This window comes from Emydura macquarii, unplaced genomic scaffold (assembly GCF_026122565.2).
Source record: "Emydura macquarii macquarii isolate MOO-44397 ecotype Brisbane River unplaced genomic scaffold, CSIRO-AGI_Emac_v2 contig_2473, whole genome shotgun sequence".
Lineage (NCBI taxonomy): Eukaryota > Metazoa > Chordata > Testudines > Chelidae > Emydura > Emydura macquarii.
Window position 1 is genome coordinate 17,935,455 of NW_027132610.1, and position 20,497 is coordinate 17,955,951.

Here is a 20,497-nt window from a genome sequence, read left to right on the forward strand (position 1 = left end):
GTTTTGTGGATTTAACAGAATGATTAAAGTTAATTTTCTACATTTTCTGATCTTCAGCTATCAAGTAATAAAATATTATTTCTAAGGTTTACATACCATCAGTTTAAATGCCTGAAGTAGGAAACTCCTATGGACTAAAATGTTATTGAGTTTCAACAAAACTAAAGACAAATTGACAACTGTAGTTACATTATGGACTATCATCTCTATTATAATTAGATTATATTGTAACCAATTACTAAAAGTATGATCAAAACAATATTCCACCTTATACCTAGAAACACATTAACCTACACAAGTACCACACTACAATTTTATTCAGCATATACTCTTGCAGCTGGGTTTTTAAAAAATTCCTTATGCCCTTTTGGGAACCTGGTGTTGTCAACATTTTGGTGTAGAATCAGAATTTTCTACTAACAGAGTTATGTTTGCTCTCTCTGTTTATAGATGGCCTTTTGAATCCAATTTAGGTGTGCAGTTATAATTCTGTTTTGTTTGTTTGCCTCAGTACTATAACTGGTAGCTGTAAGTCTCAGTGAAGTTTCTGCAGAAAGAGTTCAACATTACAACTGGCAATCTCAGCAGAAGGGCTAGGAATTCTTGCTCCTTCTGATTAATTTAATACTTATCGCAAGAATAATGAACTAAAGATTTTTAGTTCTGCTTTTCATTGGATTCTTCTGTTCTGTTTCTTGTAGCCCCCCACCCCCTTTAGGTATGTTCACTTGCTTTTATAAATGGTGATTATCCAAAGTATTTTCAACTTGTTTTCTCTGCTGTTTTATACAAACACTCAGGATTGGTATCAAAACATTCATCAGTTCAGTGGATCCTCCATGTTCTTTAGTTTGTGGCATAATCAGATGAAGAAAAGACAGTACAAAAAAGTTTGTGTTAGACATTTAACTGAAATTCCACCACCACATGGAGGCTTGGATTTTATCTATTTACTTGCTTACTGAGGAAAGAATACAGAATAATTTATGGCAACAGAGACTCAAAGAGTATAACTGACAGTCTATCAAGCAGATCAAGAGTGGCTCTGATTACTTGTTTTTTCCACTCTATTTTTGGAATGTTTAACTTGATGTTCAACAAACAGAAAAGGTTTCAGTTAAAAAAGTAAGCTGTCACAACGAAAGTACTTTGTTGGTGCTACTAACACCACCTGAGATTATTAAAGTGAAACTGATGAATAGAAAAGTTTACTTTTCACCATTTTGCCATTTGCTTTGTGGATTTAGAGCAGTAAAACTAAACTGGTCAGTTTCACCTTCGGTTAAAAGATCATTTTAATTGAACCACAATAGTTATACCAGTACACACCCTTAGTGTAAATGCAGTCATGCCTGTACAAAGAAGCCTTATATCAGTATAGCTTATTCCCTTTCTTATATAAAGCATCTTTTTCACTGGCTTAATTATGTCCACACTAGGGGGTTGAACTGTTTTAATTGTACCAATACAGTTAAAATGATACTACTTGTGTGTAGACAAGCACTTAAGTGCTTGCTTCCCACTGAAAGTGCCGGAGGCTACGGCTACACTGACAGTGGCAAAGTCGCCGCTGCCAGATCGATTCCTCTGGATCGACTGATCAATCAGTGAAGACCTGCTCAGTCGATCCAGAAATCGATGTACTAAGACCACCTTCACAAGTGGCGTAGCACTGCATCGATGGGTGCAGTGCAGTGAAGACAGCACGCAGAAGAGGAGCAGAGAAGTCAACGGGAGTTATGCAAATGTTTTGCATAGCTTGCGTAACTCCCGTTGACTGCTGCCGAATCTCGGAGGTAAGTGTAGACAGGGTCTGAGTCTCATTGGACTTAAGTGCTTTGAAAATAGAACTTAAGCTCGTAAAACATTCAAGGACTTATGAAAATTTTACCCACAGAACCAGTCATTTTCTTTAAGCCTCTCTCCTTTAGTCTTATTAAGAGTTGGTCTTCAGACTGGAATGATCCCAGTAATCCTTCTGCCACCGAAAATAATCTTCCCTACATAGAATGGAGGTGGTGTGGTTTGTTCATTTACTTACAAATACCACATACATGATCCACCCTTAAATGCACTAATTTTCACCTTTTCAAACTGTGAATTACAAAGGAATGAACAAATGATATATTTTATGCTCCCCCTGTATATTCTGCTAAGGGCAGAGATAGCAATTAGAGAAATGAAGCATACACTGTTACTTTACATGATTATTATCCCTAGGAGTCCCTTGAGATGGGATATAACCAATACTGATACACTGTCTACATGGACCTAACTACATTGACTTAAGTACTACACCTCTTGCGGAGGTAGAGTTATTAAGATAGGTTAGTTCCAGAGGGGTAGCCGTGTTAGTCTGTTTCAGCAAAACAATGAGAGTTCTGTGGCACCTTAAAGACTAACAAATTTATTTGGGCATAAACTTTCATGGGCAGAAGCCCACTTAGATGAAGTGGGCTTCTGCCCACGAAAGTTTATGCCCAAATAAATTTGTTAGTCTTAAAGGCCACAGAACTCTCGTTGTTAAGTTAGGTTAGTGGGCAACTTGTACTGGTAGGAGCAACATTTTAGTAAAGATCCTTATTGAGTTAGGCTGACATAAGCTGCTTTACGTCAATCTAACTCTGTAGTGAAGGCCAGGCCTGATTTTCTTTAAAAGTGATCATTTTTACACCTCATGCATATCCTGATTTACAACGTATTTCACTCTCCCTTAGATAACAGTACTTTGTATTGAAACTATTAAAACTAACATCAGGTAGGCGGAGTGGGTTACCTCCTTGTAAATAACGGAAACTCCACCTCTTCCATTACAGTAAGTGCTCTATTCCTTTCTGCAATCTTTTAGCACATTTCACGTCACTACACTGTTTCCCTTTTGGAATCTTAAGTCCACTTACAGGAAAAAGTAAGGTTAAACAGTACTTGAATGCTTAGAACTAACAAAGCCTTAGTGAATGTGCCTGAAGAGGATCTGCCATGTACAGCACCTATGGGTTATCTTTTAGAGGTCCATTGTCAAGAATACTGTTGCTAAGCCAACTAATGCACGTAGTGAACATGAGAACTATATTGCACTGTGTTTTGGCTCATCCCTGTTAGCCATATAGATCAGCAATGCCTCTTACACTTGTGATTTTTCATTGTCTGTTTCCTCATAGGTGAGCTTGCTGTGGCTGTGTGCCAATAATCTATCAAGTTTGAAGAGGGTGCTGTTCCAAAAACCACGCTCATCAACAAGCTTTCCATTTACTCCATGATATCAGAAACATCCGTCAATGGATGACTGGTTATCACACACTGCCCTCACATTTGTCCATTCAAAGAAACTCCACACAGTGACAGGCATGGAGCTTCAAAATTAGAAAAGCATGTCCTGTCTGGTAAAGAATTCAAGTTTCATTCCAGTGCTTTCTCTCCTTTTGTTCTCTTTCCAGATTGAAAATAAACAGGCTGGATATCACAATGTGCATTAATGACCTATTTCAGTGCAAGGCCTGCAGAAACTCAAACAGCTGACATCTGGCTCAGTCCTGTAGCTCTCCTTCCTTTCTCCCTCTTCCTCACACAGATGCTCCCTGTGTACTAACATGTAATAAGCATAAATAAGAATCCTGTTTTGAATAGTGATATCAATGGGACCACGGGACTAGCATGTGATGCTAATGGAATGGCTATGCTTGGGAGCAGGGATTTCACCACATCCTGGTAGCAAAGAGGCATCTTTTCTCCCCACCTACATCCCTAACAAGTCTCTTTAGACAGTCACTGCTCCAGTGCTGCTTTCTCCTGGCTAGAGAAGCTAAAATGAACTGTGTGAGGAACACAAAAATGCCATTCCACACTCCAACAGCAAGGTCACTTCTGGTATAAGAGGTATGTGGCCAGTGGGAGTGACAATCATTCATATCCCATCCAATAGCTTTCAGAATCATGATTTAGAATAGGCACAATGTGTGTCAATTCAGCAGGCCATGCTCCACAGCCCTAGGATTATACTTGTGCACACTTAGAGAGAAGTGATAGACTAGCCTGACTCATGTCTGAGAGCTCCAAAGTTTTCCAAGATATTGGGCGAGGGAGAAGGTGCAAGATATTCCTCAAAAAGGGGGTGGAGTGGAGGAAGCTAAAATTGCCCTGCTCAGAACTGATTTGAGAGAGAACTAATGAGGTGCCCCAAAGCTTTCTCATGACACCCACCATTTGCAGAGACACATAACTCAACCGTCTAGTTCTAAGGGATCCGAGAAGAGGTAACAAAAATCTTAAACACAAATGTATACAAATAAATATTTGCCAAAGAAATATTAATGCCATTCTGCTATAGGACATCAGTTCCAGTCCAGAGCTAGGTAAAGGAACACAACTGTTTAAGGCCAGATGAACACAAACTGCAGCTGCTGTAAATCAGATTAGCTTCACTAACTTTGATGAAGCTACCTAAGCGTACCCCAGCAGAGCCTGCGGCCCAGGATCATTTTGAGCAACATACTGAAAACACAGACCACTCAAGCACTGAGATTACACAAACTTGCTCCTGGACACAAGATGGGGGTTAGAAGAAACAGCCTGCCAGGGAAACCGGGCATCCTTCTCAAATAGAGTAACTGGGATGTTTTCCTTGTTGAGCATGTTTTGTTTGGACATGTAGAAAAATACTGCATGCTCCTGCTGCAGAATGTTAGTGACTCATTAATACAACAGTGCTGTGCTAAGACCTTAAGCTTACACACCATTGCTGTGGAATTAAACACTGAGTAGGTACAATGCATTTACCAGTAAGGAGATGGGCCTGTCAATGAACAAGTCTTAAAAGAAACTTAAACAGAGGACACCTTTGTTTTTAACATGGAAATATTCTCTCCTTGGGACAACAAGGCTGAGGGAGGAAGGGAGAGTTGGGAAGAGTGTTGTGCGTTAGCAATTCAGATTCACAGAGTAAGTTTGGTTTTCAGTATGCTAAAAGCAGATGGGCTTTCCACCCAGCTCTGAACAGAATCCACAAACACTTAGTGCACACTTACCCCTCTCTCACCCTTCCCGGTATTTTTTTCTTTATTGCTAACTCATAAGCACAACACAAACCAGACTCAGCCTAAGCTTTCTTCCTAGGGTTTCCCTACAGACACCTGTCTTAGATTTAGTACCGTTTCTCTAAAAATCACTCCCCACCTCCGTTATATCCATGTGGACTGACTTAATGAGCAATATCTGCTAAGGAGTCAGCAGCTTTATAGGACTTTAACAGGGTGTGTCAACAAAAGTCCTGCCACCCTCTTGGGTGCATCATTTATAAACTTCCCTCTACAGCTATTGTAACCCTTCTCTAGAAGGCAGCTAAAACTTGCCACACTGGAGAAGAGCTTTGGCCCACAAGTCCAGTAGCCTGCAGTAGTCAATACCAGATTCTTCCCAGTAAGCCTTTCAAAGGTTATAGTGCTATGGGAGGAAGGCATTTGACACAGTTCCACATGGGGAATTATTAAATTGGAAAAGATGGGGATTAATATGAAAATTGGAAGGTGGATAAGGAACTGGTTAAAGGGGAGACTACAACGGGTCATACTGAAAGGTGAACTGCCAGGCTGGAGGGAGGTTACTAGTGGAGTTCCTCAGGGATCAGTCTTGGGATCAATCTTATTTAACCTTTTTATTACTGACCTTGGCACAAAAAGTGGGAATGTGCTAATAAAGTTTGTGGATGACACATAGTTGGGAGGTATTGCCATACAGAGAAAGACCGGGATATCATACTGGAAGATCTGGATGACCTTGTAAACTGGAGAAATAGAAATAGGATGAAATTTAATAGTGGAAAGTGCAAGGTCATGCATTTAGGGACTAATAAGAATTTCTGCTATAAGCTGGGGACGCATCAGTTGGAAGTGACAGAGGAGAAGGACTTGGGTGCATTGGTTGATCACAGGATGACTATGAGCCACCAATGTGATGTGGCCGTGAAAGTAGCTAATGTGGTCCTTGGATGTATCAGACGAAGTATTTCCAGTAGAGATAGGGAGGTGTTAGTACTGTTATACAAGGCGCTGGTGAGACCTCATCTGGAATACTGTGTGCAGTTCTGGTCCCCCATGTTTAAGAAAGATGAATTCAAACTGGACCAGGTGCATAGAAGAGCAACTAGGATGATCCACAGAATGGAAAACATGCTTTATAAGAGGAGACTCAAAGAGCTTGGCTTGTTTAGCCTAACCAAAAGAAGGTTGAGGGGAGATATGATTGCTCTCTATAAAAATAACACAGGTACAAATACCAGGGAGGGAGAGGAGTTATTTAACTTCAGCACCAATGTGGACGTAAGATCTAATGGATATAAACTGGCCATCAGGAAGTTTAGACTTGAAATCAGATGCAGGTTTCTAACCATCAGAGGAGTGAAGTTCTGGAACAGCCTTCCAAGGGGAGCAGTGGGGGCAAAAAACCCAGCTGGCTTCAAAATTGAACTTGATACATTTATGGAGGGGATGGTTAGATGGGACAGCCTAGTTTGGCAATTGACTGATTTTTGACTACTGGTGGTAGATATGCCAATGGGCTGTGAAGGGATGTTAGATGGGGTGGTTTCTGAGTTATTACAGAGAATTCTTTCATGGGTGTCTGGCTGGTGAGTCTTGCCCACATGTTCAGGATTTAACTGATCACCATATTTGGGGTAGGGAAGGAATTTTCCCCCAGGGCAGATTGGCAAAGGCTCTGGGTTTTTTTTGTCTTCCTCTGTAGCATGGTGCACAGCTCACTTGCTGGTGGATTCTCTACCTTGAAGTCTTTAAACCATGATTTGAGAACTTTAATAATTCAGTCATAGGTCAGGGGTTTATTACAGGAGTGGATGGATAAGGTTCTATGCCTGCGTTGTGCAGGAGGTCAGACTGGATGATCATAATGGTCCCTTTTGACCTTTGAATCTATAAGGAAGAGGTGCAATCTGAAAGGTTCTTATTTGAGCCTCCTCAGCCTTGACTGACCCCTTTAATAGTAGAATTTTAGAGTGGACTGAGTTTCCTGGCTTTTGGTGATTTGCATTACATCTGTATATAAAAGCATTCATTCCTCACCAGACTCAGTGATTCTAGTTTCCTCTTGCTGCTCTTTCCCCTCCTCTCCAGTACTCTGTTAATAACCTTCAGGATTCTGTCCTCCACTCTTTTTCCCTTACACACAGATCTTCCTCTCTACTATATTCCACTCACCCACTCTTCACTCATCTCCAATTGTCTTTCTACCATCCCAGCCTGCCACAGTTTGCCCCTCAGTTTGCCCCTCCTTTCCAATGGAACCCAAATTCCACTAGCCTCCCCCACTGACCCAGCTCACAGCCCTGGTGTCTCTCACCCTTTTCCTACTCCTTCACTGCCCATATCCAGGCTGCTTAGATATCTTTTCTGATTTTCCTCTGCATCACTGTCTATTGAACCCACACTCTTTTCCATTCTCTACTGCTTAACTTTGACAAATGCTACGGTCATCTCCTGCCTCAATTTTTTAGCGTTCTCCTTTCTGGGTTCCCTCAACTTCCACGTTCCTGTCCCTCCAAGATGCACAGTTAAAAATTAACACACTTTTTCCTACTGCTCTGATCAGATCACTGACTACTTCATATCCCACTACTGACTTTCCTGATTTCCCCTTACTTTCCAGGCTCTGTACAACTCCTCTCCTGTCTATGTTTCTGTTCAGTTCCTCCTGCTTTCATTCTTTATTTAGCTCATTGATGATAGATGGATGCACTTGACATTGCCAGATGCTGCTGCTTTGACAGAGTGGCCACAGCACTTACCCTACATCTAATTCATCGTTTATGCCATCAGAACCCATACATCAGAAGATTTAGCTCATCTCAAATTGCCCTCCGATCCAGCTCCAATGCATTCTCTTCTTCCACTCTCCTCTTTGCATCTTCATCCATGCCACCTCTTTGGGAATAGCCTCCCCTCTTCTCATATACCAGACAACCTTCTCTTCCAGACCTTCTCTCAACAAAAAAAGACATACCACCTCGTCCACAGAACTCCCTACACCACCTTCAACTCAAACTGGTGCATCATGGATCTGAACTAGATTGTCATCTCTTCAGAGTAGGGAATGTGCCTTACTTCTTTCTAAAAGCAACACTACTACTAGCACTTGTAGTAATAGTAACAAGTTACTTCTTGCAATAGAAACAAAGGAGAAATTTTACAAAATATCAAATAATGTATATTATTTTTTTTAAAAAAGATAGGGGATTTGATATCGGTTCATAACTTGGTAAACAAGCTTCAGAGAACCTAGACAATTGGTTCAAGCATAGTATCTAGCATACAACTGTGAGCTCCCCAAAAGGTCACAAGGTCAGAGGTGCATGTCAAGGCCCAAAGAAGTCAGTTGGTAAATACACAGTAAACAATGAACATCCAAAATACTTACATGGCATTGCATGGTATATGCTAGGCCAATACTGCCCACTCTCTCTCTTCAACCACACACGGACAGTTCTGCAGAAAAAACATACGTCATTCACATTAATTTTCAAGTGGGTACTAATGAGATTTACTAGACAAATAGCCTTTGAAACGAAAATATTTTGCCCAGAGAACGATATACAAGAATCCCTATGACTTCCTACTCACCTGCCTCTATCACTAACTATATCTAGGGATAAGATGATAGTTAATTCTCTATGCACATCTCAATCCTTGGCATCTCTGCTGAACGCCCCATAATAATTGGAGCTATCTGGCATCTGTGGTTGCATTTCTGATGTTGCCTTTTGTCCAGCAGGAAGTAGACTGAGGCCACCAACACATTTCACAGAATCCATCAGTCAGATAGTAATGACAACTAATTATTAGCACCATGAACCACATTCTAACCAAAAGAACTTCCAAAAGAGAGGCCAAAGACCGAACTCCTCCAGCTCATGGTTGAGGCATGGAGCTGGATGGTTGTGGTGGAGGAGACTACAGTGCCACTGCTGCTGTTGTACTTCTTTGGTGGAAAAGCAGAATTCAGTTCATAGTACTGTCAATCTATCACCTTTTACCAGCTGTAAAATTAATTTGAGAGAGTAAATTTAGCCATGTTGAATATGTTGTACAGAGATGGAGAAAGTTTCACTGATTTTAGTCCAACATTATTTGAATTTGTATCTAATTATTGTTGCTCTAACTGAATTACAAAATTTCTTGTTCAAAGGTTGGAAATGGTTGATAGTACTCTAATGTGTGTTGAGTTCATAAAAATTAGAATTGAGAGAGCTATAGACTTCTGACATTACACAAATATACTTGTTTAATGTTTAACTATAAATGCCCGATGTAGCTCTTGGCAACCTAACGCTACTCAAAAATGGCACCTGAGATGGTTTGTCAATGTCAATACTGGAAAACTCATCGTTCAGTCTATTCAAAAGACATGCATTTAGTTAAAATTACTTTTTCAGGTTTAATTGCCATTTACAGATGTGTAAGTAAAGGGTTAGATACCCTGTGGCAGATTTTAAGGAAAACAATCAGCTTTGAGACCACAGTATCATGCTGACCAATACTGTCACATTGTTTCCTTGTACTCTCCCGTCCCTCTATCCACATCCATCTGTTGTTTCTAGTCTTACATCCACTCTCTCCAGTGTGAAAGCAGCTCCCATTTTGTTGCATCTGTGCTGGGTGATCTCAGCACACAGTTCCGAGAATGTGGTCTTCTGCATCCAAAAGTTATGCAGTCACTGTTGGTCATCCCAGGTTTGCAACACAAACTGATCTCACCATTCGATGCTTGCTGCACGGGCGCAGAACTGCTGGTGACTGGCTGCAGCAGCTGACTGGTTTCAGTCGCTGTCCACATTATCCACTTCCCCTCGGTATTTTCTTTTGTAGCTTCACATAACCGGCCATACAGCTGGCTGCACTGTCGTTCCGCAAATACAAAACAAACCAGTCACTCTGTTTCTAGAACTGCCACAAGAGCTCTCCTGGTCTGTTCGGCATCCATGTTGGCCAGTGAAGTGGTGCTGAGATTGAAAATTGGCATGAGAAAACAGTAGATCTAAAGCAGGACCAGAGGGAACTGTGGGAACTTGACCCCAAACTCCCATAATTCCTTGAGAGAACTGGTTTCCCTCCATACTACAAAGTGTTCCTGCAAACATTTCCCACAAAGTAGTGTACCAGAGGGGGGTGGTGGTGGGATACTGGGATGCCTACCCAGAGCATCACATATCTTCTGTTGATACAAGCTGGCATTGTGGGGACCCATGGCACCTGCAAAGGCAGCCCAATGTGAACATACATTACTGAAACAGCGATGCCAGTAGCTGTATGCGGGCATAACTGTTATTAATAAAAAACTTTGTAAGACTTTGACATAGTCTTAGATTTAAACTTTCTTGTGGCAGGGACCTCGTTTTTGTTAAGTTATTACAGAGCCCAGCACAATGGGGTCCTAGCCCATGACTAGGGTTCCTCAGCACTATGGTAATACAAATTATTAACATTAAACCACAGATAAGGTCAGTATGCCATTGTGATAAAATAGACTGATTTTTGTGGAGGACATTAGGCTGGCTAGTTTAGCAACATTCTTATTAGGGTCTAATAAATGGTGCTCAAGTTGTTACAGGGTAACTAACTGCCTAGTACTCCCTTAGTAGGGAGATGAGTGTGAACTCCAGTCCCTCCTGCTCTTTGGAGTTGTGGCAGCAGTCCAGGTTCGCTTCCCAAACGCTCCTGCCTTTGAACATACTTCTTCCTCCTCTTCAAACCAACTCCCTGCTTTTCTCTGGGAGAGAGTTAAAGCAAAACCTTCAAGTGAGCGGAGAGATGCAGTGTTTTTTCCTCTTTCGAACATGGAGAATGTAAAACTTAGACAGCGAACACGGTCTTTGGTTCCCCTTCCTCTTCAGAGCAGAGAAGTCTTTATAAAAAGTAGCAAACAGACCAGTGTCAAAAAACACATTCTACTAACAGGCTTACACTGACCTCAGTGCTGTTAGTTCTGATGAGCAGACTTTTTGTAACACAGCACCTGAGCTGCTCAACGACCCCCAGATCCCAGCAACCCGCCTTCCACTTTTGATGCTCCAGGCTTGTTTCCCAGGCGGCCAATGAGCGCTTTCTGCTTCTGGGCCTGCTAGATCATCTATGGCCTCCCCACAAAGAACCTGGCCTGGTGCACTATAATCCACTCAGTCTGCTAGCCCCTCCAAAACACAAGTATGGCATATTTTTTAAAATTTCAGGTTGGTATGTTTCTTTGTGACAAGAATGTCACACACTTTACTGTACTATTACAACAGCATAGGTACATAAAGCTTCTGCCAGCCTGCAGCAATAGAAAGACAAGCAGCAATCAAAATGGAACCTGCCAAGACCCACCTCATCTGAAAATTCATTGACTGACAGCAACCAGGGGGCTATGTTCAGATTATTTTTTATATCTAGTCATCTTTTAATTTGCTTTTATTATAATCTCCCAAAATAAAAATAGCGCTCATTGATAGTCCCCACATCTTTAGAAGTGCCAGTTTTAGAACTACTATGCCAGCACAGGACTGTGTCATTCCATTTTAAAATCCTTGTGGGATAAGGTAAATCCTATAGAAGAATTTAAAATAAACTATTCAGTTTATTAGAACAGATGGCCACTTTGAATGGGGTGCTCCAAACTTCCCTTCTCAGCCTCTTTATCATCAAATCAGGCAGCAAAAAACTAAGTTCATATATCATTTAAATTATTCTTTACATTTTAGTTTGTACTTTAAAAATAATTATGTTATTAGAGAGCTACTGAATAATGATAAATCCCGGTTTACAGTTTAATATCCTTTGAATAGAAGAATGCACAAAACAGTCCATCCTTGACTAGTAAAAAAACAATGTAGCAAACTCAGATCTTGGGGTTGCATTATTTTCATGAAAAAACTACGTTTTCTTTAATCAGTACTGTCCTGAAGATTCCAGAAACCTTATTAAAAGCCTCAATAACAACCATCTCTAATGGATGGTTTGTCTCCAATATTTTTATTTACACTGATGCTGATTATTTCTGAACAGAGCAGAAATGGAACTGGACCCCTTAATCTTTCTTCGTAAGTTTCATTTGCTTTCAAAGAATTTAGAAAGCAGAATAAATATTTAGCACAAAGAACTTAGAGTTTGGGAGGAACCAAACCATCCTCTGTACAGACGGATGCTTTTTTCAGCCTACATTCTGCACATTTTTGTACATCTCTTTGGATAACACTGTCCACCAAAAATAAAGCCCAGAATTTTAAAAACCTCATAAGAAAGCAAAGCACAAATTAATGTAGTTTAAATGCATTTATTATGGAAATAAAGCATAAAGTATATTTGCTGGTTGCTTAGTCAGTGAAGTATAACAGAGTATCCACCCACATTGAAATCTATTCTTCAGCTGCTCTAGAATGCAACTCACATTACCATGGAAATGAACTGTCCCTTTGAAAGTGAAGTCATATTTTGCTGCCAGTGAAGTGACTTGAAAAAATTGAGAGTAATTCATGAATCAATGGATTCTTTTCTAGTCCTTTAATGACAGAAATTTGTGCATTCTACAGATTGAAGAACTGCATAAAATGAACAATTCTACCACCCAAAGAAGTGAGATTGCACTCTTTATATACTAAAGGAATACAAAATCTTAATATTATTTCATTTTAATGCAGCTTTTTAAATAAAATATTGTTCCAGTCTGTACGCAGGAGTCTGCATGCACATGTCCCAAATCCAACTAGTCTGTTTGACTAGACTACTAAATAAAGTGAATCAAGAAGTTGCATGGGATTTTTTTTTTTTTTTTTTACCACTGACTAAGACAGTTTTCCCAGATGTTAGATCCTAAATTTTTATGCATGTATCGTAAGTTAAAGGGACTAAGAGCAATGCCTGGAGCGTGGCGCAATGCAAGCAGGCAAAATTCCCTAGGTATCTTTGCCAGTGTACCTCTATTCTGATCTGCAAGATCTTCTCAGTTCAATGGATGGTAAGTAGACATTGCATTGCATCAATGGGCTCAATCCTCTGAGATGCAGAGTCCCGCCAATGTGTGACTGGATTATCCTCAGCATCCTGCATGATCACATTTTGGGAAATGGGAAATACTATTAAGTGTGATGTGTCTAACCATGTAGAAAGTGTCTTAGCATCTATCCCAGAGTTATGTGCACTTTAACATTGTGAACTCTGTAGTAAGAGATCCCAATAATGGCAAATATTTACTATGAAGGGATACGGTATCACATGGACTTTGAGTTCTTCATGGCATCTGTACAGGTGCCAAGTTCTCTGGTTGTTTAGATATGTTGCACGGGAAATGCTACCTCAACAGGCATTTTCTGGGGTGTTTTATTTAAGTTTGTGGTTTTTCTTCTTCTAACATTTTCAATAAAGAAATGTATGGAGCACCTTAACTGCGCATTTACTGTGTTCTCCACCCCCTGCAGCCCTCCCCTCAAAATGTTTGAGTTTGGTGTTTTGAAGTCTCATGTTATGAGGAGATACAGGGAGAAGGTGCTGTTATGAGGCAATAACCTTAAGGTTTATTGCAACTTAACATTTACAACATCAAACTTTCCTGAAGAACTGCACGGGAAAATAACACCAAAAAAAAAGATTATAGCCCAGATGGGAGGAAGTTTGAAAAATGGATGACCTTCCTGTAAACAAAGTAAATCATCTTCAAGTGTAGCTTCCTCAGTATGTCAGGATAGCTGTCTGTCACAGAGACAGTCAATTTTTCCTAGTAGTTGAAAAACGTTTACTTAAAACTACAGCAATCAGCACCACTGACCAAACACTTCTGAGATTTATTTTTAATTTGTATTACAGCAGCACCTAGGAGACCAGTCATGCACCAGGGTCCCACTATCCCAGAGACTATACAAAATACAGGACGATGTCGGTCCTTGTCTCAAATAATTTACAATCTAAGATCACAGGTACTTACCCTTTGAGTTTCAGGTGCTGGCTGGATTTAATTTTTAAGCAAACAAATGCCTCATTCGCTAAGCATTAGACCAGATATAAATAAATTAGTCATCTATCCCCTCTGAAGATATAAGGTGATGCAGAAAGTATGTGGATTTTCTAGATGTTCTTACATACTCTAACCACCCCACTTACTGCAGAGATCTGTGTCAACATGAAATTCATGCAGACATTGGTGCTGGGAATGCATGGCTACACGGTAGGATTCTACAACTAAACTGTATACAAGATAGCAACAATAAAAATTGGTGCAAACTATGTTTAACACCTTCCAAGAGGGGGCATACATCTCACCAAGCCTGGTCACTGTCCACAAACCAAGGAAAACATAGTTGTAACGCTCACATTTCAGCCAAATACCCCTAATAAATAACAACCACCTTTTTTTTTTTTTTTTTGCAAAATTCTAACAACCTTCAAAACATTTTTTGCAAAGTTTGTTCACTATTCCTGTGCCTTCTGAACAGAAAGTACTGAAGATAGCTAGTTTTTGGACTGAGTCATATGTTTGCATGGAGATAATGTATAAATCCTCCCTTTTTCATATTATATATGATAAACTTGCCAGGCATTCTTTATTGACTCATGATTTTAAGTTGGCAAAAGGTTCAAAGAAACCACGTGGGGAAAGCATTTTGAAAGACTGCAATCATGTCTCTCAGTGTCCCTCAGCAGAAGGTAACGTTCTATCTACCTTACTTACAGTATCCTTGCATAAGCGGGTTGGAGAAATTCTTGCTTCCTCAAATATTTCAGTGACTAACACTGAAAAAATCTGAGAATATGTGTATATGAGAGAGAGTAAAATCTCTCTCTCTCTCTCACACATACACATTCATATCTCCATTCATCCAACCTTTGGAGAAATATGGGCTGAAATTTTACAGAAGCTTCTGTGAAGATATAACCCTACAACAGAGACACTCAATGAAGATTAAGGGAAAGAATTAATGTACATATTTGCATCTGTTCAAAAGTTAAGGGTCTTCGCATTTATATATTTAACTTTTTTAATTTTAGTAGCACCCACAGTCTCCAATCAGTATTAAGGTCCCATAGTGCTGGGTGCTTTATTAACACATAGTAAGACGACAGCACCTGCCCTAACCAGTTTATACTCCAGTTTACAACTAGGAGAAAACAGAGAAATGAAGAAAAGAGGATGAGGTCAACAAGACAGGACTCTATAGTGTAGTTATCTGAACAACCCAATGGTTCTGAACCAGAGAACCAGTGCTCCCAATCCCAATTTAAGTATCAGCAATCCCTACTGGCCCTCTCCCAACTGATTGCTAGAAAGTCACCTGTGGAAGTGAGACTTGAGATATTTCCAACAGTTGCAGGAACATCAGGGTTCTTATCTATTTTACTGCAATATACCCTTCTAAAAAAAGAAACATCTAACCTCATAAATTTGCTCATTCTGTCAATTGCCATGCCAGTCGTTTTTTCCCTTTTGTTAAATTTTTGTTTTAATGATAGAAACTTACTGCAATTGATTGTAGTGCATCACTTTAAACCTCTCCCCTAATCCTAACAGTGCTTTAGGGAGCTGTTTCTTTGAGAAATTAGTTGCCATTTCCTAGATGCAGGAATTATATGGAAGTCCTGGAAATCAGCAAAATAATTTTTTGGCTTTTCTCTGCCTCAGAGGATGCATTTCTTGACCACTAGACTGTCAAAGAAAGTTTAATACTGAAAAAAAAAAATCAATATTGACCAAGCAGTTTCTAAAGACTCTTGAGATTAAGGGAAAAACAAAGCAGACCAATACCTGATGATTGAGCGAGGGCTGGATCTGAGAATAGGAAGAATTCAGTGGAAAAAGTCTGAGCCAGGATATGTCTCTAAACCCAGAAGCATTTACATGCTGTGGGAAGAATGCACCTGGATAATTACAATTGCATCAGATTTGTAAATTTCCCAGTTCAATACTGAATGTCAAGTTCAATGCTGGGGGCAAAATGGCTTACAGCTCCATTCATGGTGAAGCTGCCTATGAATGCAGGAGTTTGGAAGCAAGACAAAATTTAAAAATGTAATAGCTCGAGCCTACCAAGGATTATTGGGCTGGAAGACAGCTCCTTCAAAATGAATAATCATCTTTAATACCATGCAGCCAGACACATAACTGCCGTCTGTCAGCTGTATTGACCAAAGATCTGTTTTAGTGTTTGAAAAGCTCCCCAGCCAGAGAGCATACAACAATTAACTCTATTTGGGAACTACTTAAAAGTTGAGATATTGACTGCCTGATTGGAATAACTCTGCCGACTTGGGCAGAATATAAGAGGCAATTTAGGATAGGCTATATGAATGCTGTATCCAGGGTTTGTTGAACTATACAGTTTTCTGCACTCATAGCACAGATGTATTTGCAAGCATGCTTTGATCTCCACGTACTAGGTCTTTTCTTGCCTTAAAATGAAGGCTTAAAAAAAAATCACTTCTGAATATCCATCAGCAATGATGCAGATGTGTTCACAAAGGCACATGGAACTGAAGTGAAGATTGAAATGTTTGCCTCCAACAGCTAACGCTTTATCCTGCTGTAATACACAGGTAGAGAGAACATTGCTCTTGGTAATGGCGTTTCAAACTAAGTCAATCCTGATATCTCTGTTAAAGATGACAGAGATCTTGCCATTAGAAAGAAAAAAAAAAATCAGAGAAAAATAAATTTACTAAAAATACTACAGTATCATCATAACACCTCCCCACAAAGGAACACTACTGACCTGTTCCATCCACCTATTTAGGTGAGAGAGATGAGGTGAGACTGGTCCCTGCCCGTTAATAAAAGCTGGCCCCCAGGATATTTCTGGAAGAACAGAAAGCTATTGATGTTAGCAGTAACTATTTTATAACCTAATTCCAGGGGCTTGTAACTAGGGATGGCGAGTTTTTCCAATTCTACGAGGAAGTAAATAGTGACGGGAGAACACAAGAAAAGTGAGAATTGTGTCAGGAGATGATTTAAAAAAACCTGTCTTACAAAGAAGAGAAAACAGCAGAAGAGTGAAAGTTTTCATTTCAACCACAGCAAGAAAGAAGGTCTGTATCCTTAACTCTTTATCCATAAAAAGGGGGAAATTATATATTTGCAGTGGGGAAGAGGTGGGGGTAGAGACCTAATCCATAAGTAATATGCTTTGTATTTTCTATAGCAACTTTCATTGGAAAGTGACAAATTACTAGATCAAAGTTCAAGGTCTTTACTCACTACTTTTATTCCAGCAAACTCAGTGGAAATGTGCCTCAATATGGACCAAGCAAGGACTTCAGGATCTGGCTACACAAGCGCTGGGAGACAAGAGTATGGCTATTCATCATTATACACTTATTATCCTAGGTACTTCCTTAGTCATGAGAGAAGGATTTGGTTAACAGATTCAACCAAATCAAGTACTCAAAGTATTTCCCCCCATTCCCAAATTGCAAACAAACCTGTCATTCAGATCAATAAAACACAGGAAGGACAAAAATGGAAAACTAACTTTTGTACTGAAGTCCATGGCACTTCAAGGCAGACACAGATCACAGAGCTTTAAGCTCAAGCGAGAGGACATCTTGTGTGAGGACAATATATCCTATTTTATTCCACATGTATTTAGTTACAGGTTAATAAAGCAATTTTTCAAGTGACCACTACCAAAAAGTCTCTTAAAATATACAGACCTAAACTTAACACAAAGTTGGGAACTTACTCCAGGGTTATATAGTACTTTTATAATGCCCTGACAAGCAAGTTTCCGTACTACTCATTTCCTACTATGCATGCAGCAAGTTATACAAATGTACTTTGTTCATTTGCATACAGCCTAAGATGGTCACATACTTGCACCCTGGCCCACCCCTTTCTAAATGAAATACTTTCCTGAATGGGAGATTACTTCATAGGATCACAGCACTTAATGCCAACCAGGGTGTTTTACAGTTGTACCATATTTACAGAGTTTTGGATCTGAAGGAATGGTTCAGTAATATAAAAATAAAAAAGCTGAGGTATTGTCTGTTTTTTTTCCTCAAGCTGCTGGGATTCCTTTTGACTTATAGTGGAATTACTGCCATTAAAATTGGGTATGCTAAAGTTTCTAGAACAACTAAGTCTTTAACATTAAGATGAGATGCACTTATATGAAATGTTTAGAATGCTCCGGCACATACCTCATTGACACAGTGTCTGGTATAAAGAAAGTCTAATGCAACAGAAAATGGTTGGTTTTTTTTTTTTTTTTTTTGCACGCACTTGTGTTGTGAACATGAGCACTCAACTGCAGACCCAAAATATGAGATTCATAAGAGATGGGAAGGAATTTTGTGCTTACACAGCTGCAAACTGATTACTGGCCCCTTGCTCAACATTTCCACCCTCACTGCATGTAGGTAAACACCACACTGATGTATAAAGACACTTCTGTGGACAATGCAATGTCTTTACTGTTGAAAGCAATTATGAATTGTTACATTCTTTAGAAGAAATATTCATCTTTAAAAAGGAAAAGTGACTAGACATGAATAGAAAACTCAACATTCTTGTGACGTCTACCTTATTATTTTGTTAAGATGGGAGCTATACATTTGTAAAATACACCAACATCCCTTTTCCATTAGCTCTTTTTCTTTCTTAGAGTAACTTGCCACAGAATTTCAGCGTAGTCAATTACTTCCAAATTCAAAGGATTTAGTTCAGAAAGCAGAGATGAACAAAGGAGTGGCAGGGTGCTCTTTGATTCTTGGCTAGGGAAACATCCTTTTCCTAAGGAAACCCACTATCATTTGATTTGACTTGAGAAAAACATGGTTTTGTTCATAAACAGTCCTTTCGGAACATCTAAAATGCCAATGCATCACAATATGCAGAAGTCAAACAGGAGGTGCGTTTCCTTGACTCATTCTATTTTTAAAGTCTAAATTGTCAGTTTTCATATACTATATTCTGAAAAATATTATTTTTGTGTCTTGTGGATTTGTCCTTTCCGCAAAATTATCAGCCTAAACAAACAAATCAAACCATTATCAAAAGTTTCCTATATGAAGGTCCATACTTTTGTACAAAGCTGGTAAATTAGTCCATTGAGAACTGCATTTATACTGCTCAGCAAAACAAGCACCATGTTCCATTCATTCCCTATTGTATATCCACCAGATTATGCAGGTGCGCACAAGTCTGTGGGAGTGGTAAGATTTAGCTTGAAAAGGAACCAGAGCCAACTCTCAGCTGTTACACCCTGGACATAGTATACTCTATATCAGCGGTTCCCAACCTTTTTGGTTCGAGGGCCACAGATATCATTTATACAACCCTGACGGGCCACCAGTCTCCACCCCGCCCCCCCACTGCAGCCAGACAGAAATTCAGTGAGGAGGCTGCTTTCTTGCTGATCTCCCATCCCCCTGGACGCAGCAGGGAAACCCTGTGTGCTCCACCTGGGTTCTTAGGCAGTGGCTCCCTTCTGCAGCTGGGGGACAGAAGATCAGTGCTCCCCTCCTCTCTGGCTCCAGCAAGGACCTCAGTGCCAAAGGACCCAGGCGGAGAGCTTTGCCATGCTCCCTGCTAAAGCCAAGGGGAGGGCTGATCTCCCATCTCCCTGGCTGCAGCAAGGAGCCTGCATCAGTCTTTTAGCCGCACAGAAACGCACTCTGCCTGGGTCCTTAAGCAGTGGCTCCCTTCTGCAGATAGCAGGAGGGGAGCTGCGGGACACTTTGAAAGCCCCAGTGAGCCACTTTTGGCCCTGGGGCCACAGGCTGGGAATCACTGCTCTATATGCTAGTCTGCAGTGACACTGCCACCACGCACTAGTCTGACAAACCTTGCTACACAAAGCAAAACCAGAGAGTACCAGAATCAGCTTCAGAGTTGAGAAACAGCCACTAGTAGAAAATATTAATCAAACTGCTGCAGCACAAGTACTGGCCATAATCAGCAGTGTTCCAGGTACACATGACCATATACCACACAGAACAGTATCAAAAGGCTCACAGGTCCACAAAAAACCTGGACACAGGTTGCATGGATTTGGTTTCTGCCAGCATAAGGGGGAGACAGGATAAATCTGATGCATTTGGGCTGCATTGAAAATACCCTGGCTAATATCAGAGCCTTCCATATCTAAGGAAAATTTAACACTTGCACAAAGTTCACCTGACTACCCTGAAAAGAATGAAGAAAAACCTGATGATTTTACTTGACTGTCTAAACAAAACCTACCCACTCTAGTGCCTTGTCACACTGGGGATTCCAGTCACCAGTCTAGTTGCACCAACGCGATAAGACAGTAAATATAGATGCCATTATATAAATCCATGATACTTGAATATTGTGTGCAGTTCCATTCAACCTATGGAACTCATTGCCAGTGGACGTTGTGAAGGCCAAAAGAATAACTGGGTTCAAAAAAGAAATAGGTAAGTTCATGGAAGATAGGCCCATCAATGACCTGTAGCCAAGATGGCCAGGGGCACAACCTCATGCTCCGGGTGTCTCCAAGCCTTTT

The 20,497-nt window shown here is 40.2% G+C and overlaps 1 protein-coding gene across 3 annotated transcripts in view; it reads right to left on the reverse strand.

Moving 5' to 3' along the window:
* WDFY2 (WD repeat and FYVE domain containing 2) overlaps positions 1 to 20,497 on the reverse strand; it is a 99,168-nt gene that overhangs the window by 35,566 nt on the left and 43,105 nt on the right. Inside the window, exons 3-4 of one of the 3 annotated variants that reach the window (XM_067563068.1) lie at positions 12,957 to 13,082; positions 8,425 to 8,492 (exon numbers count right to left, since the gene is read on the reverse strand). In XM_067563068.1, the coding sequence (XP_067419169.1) occupies positions 8,425 to 8,431 (7 nt within the window). In that variant the 5' untranslated portion in view covers positions 8,432 to 8,492; positions 12,957 to 13,082. Of the gene's footprint in view, positions 1 to 8,424; positions 8,493 to 12,956; positions 13,222 to 20,497 lie in introns of those variants that run through there. The other 2 variants (XM_067563066.1, XM_067563065.1) reach the window with 2 other exon arrangements.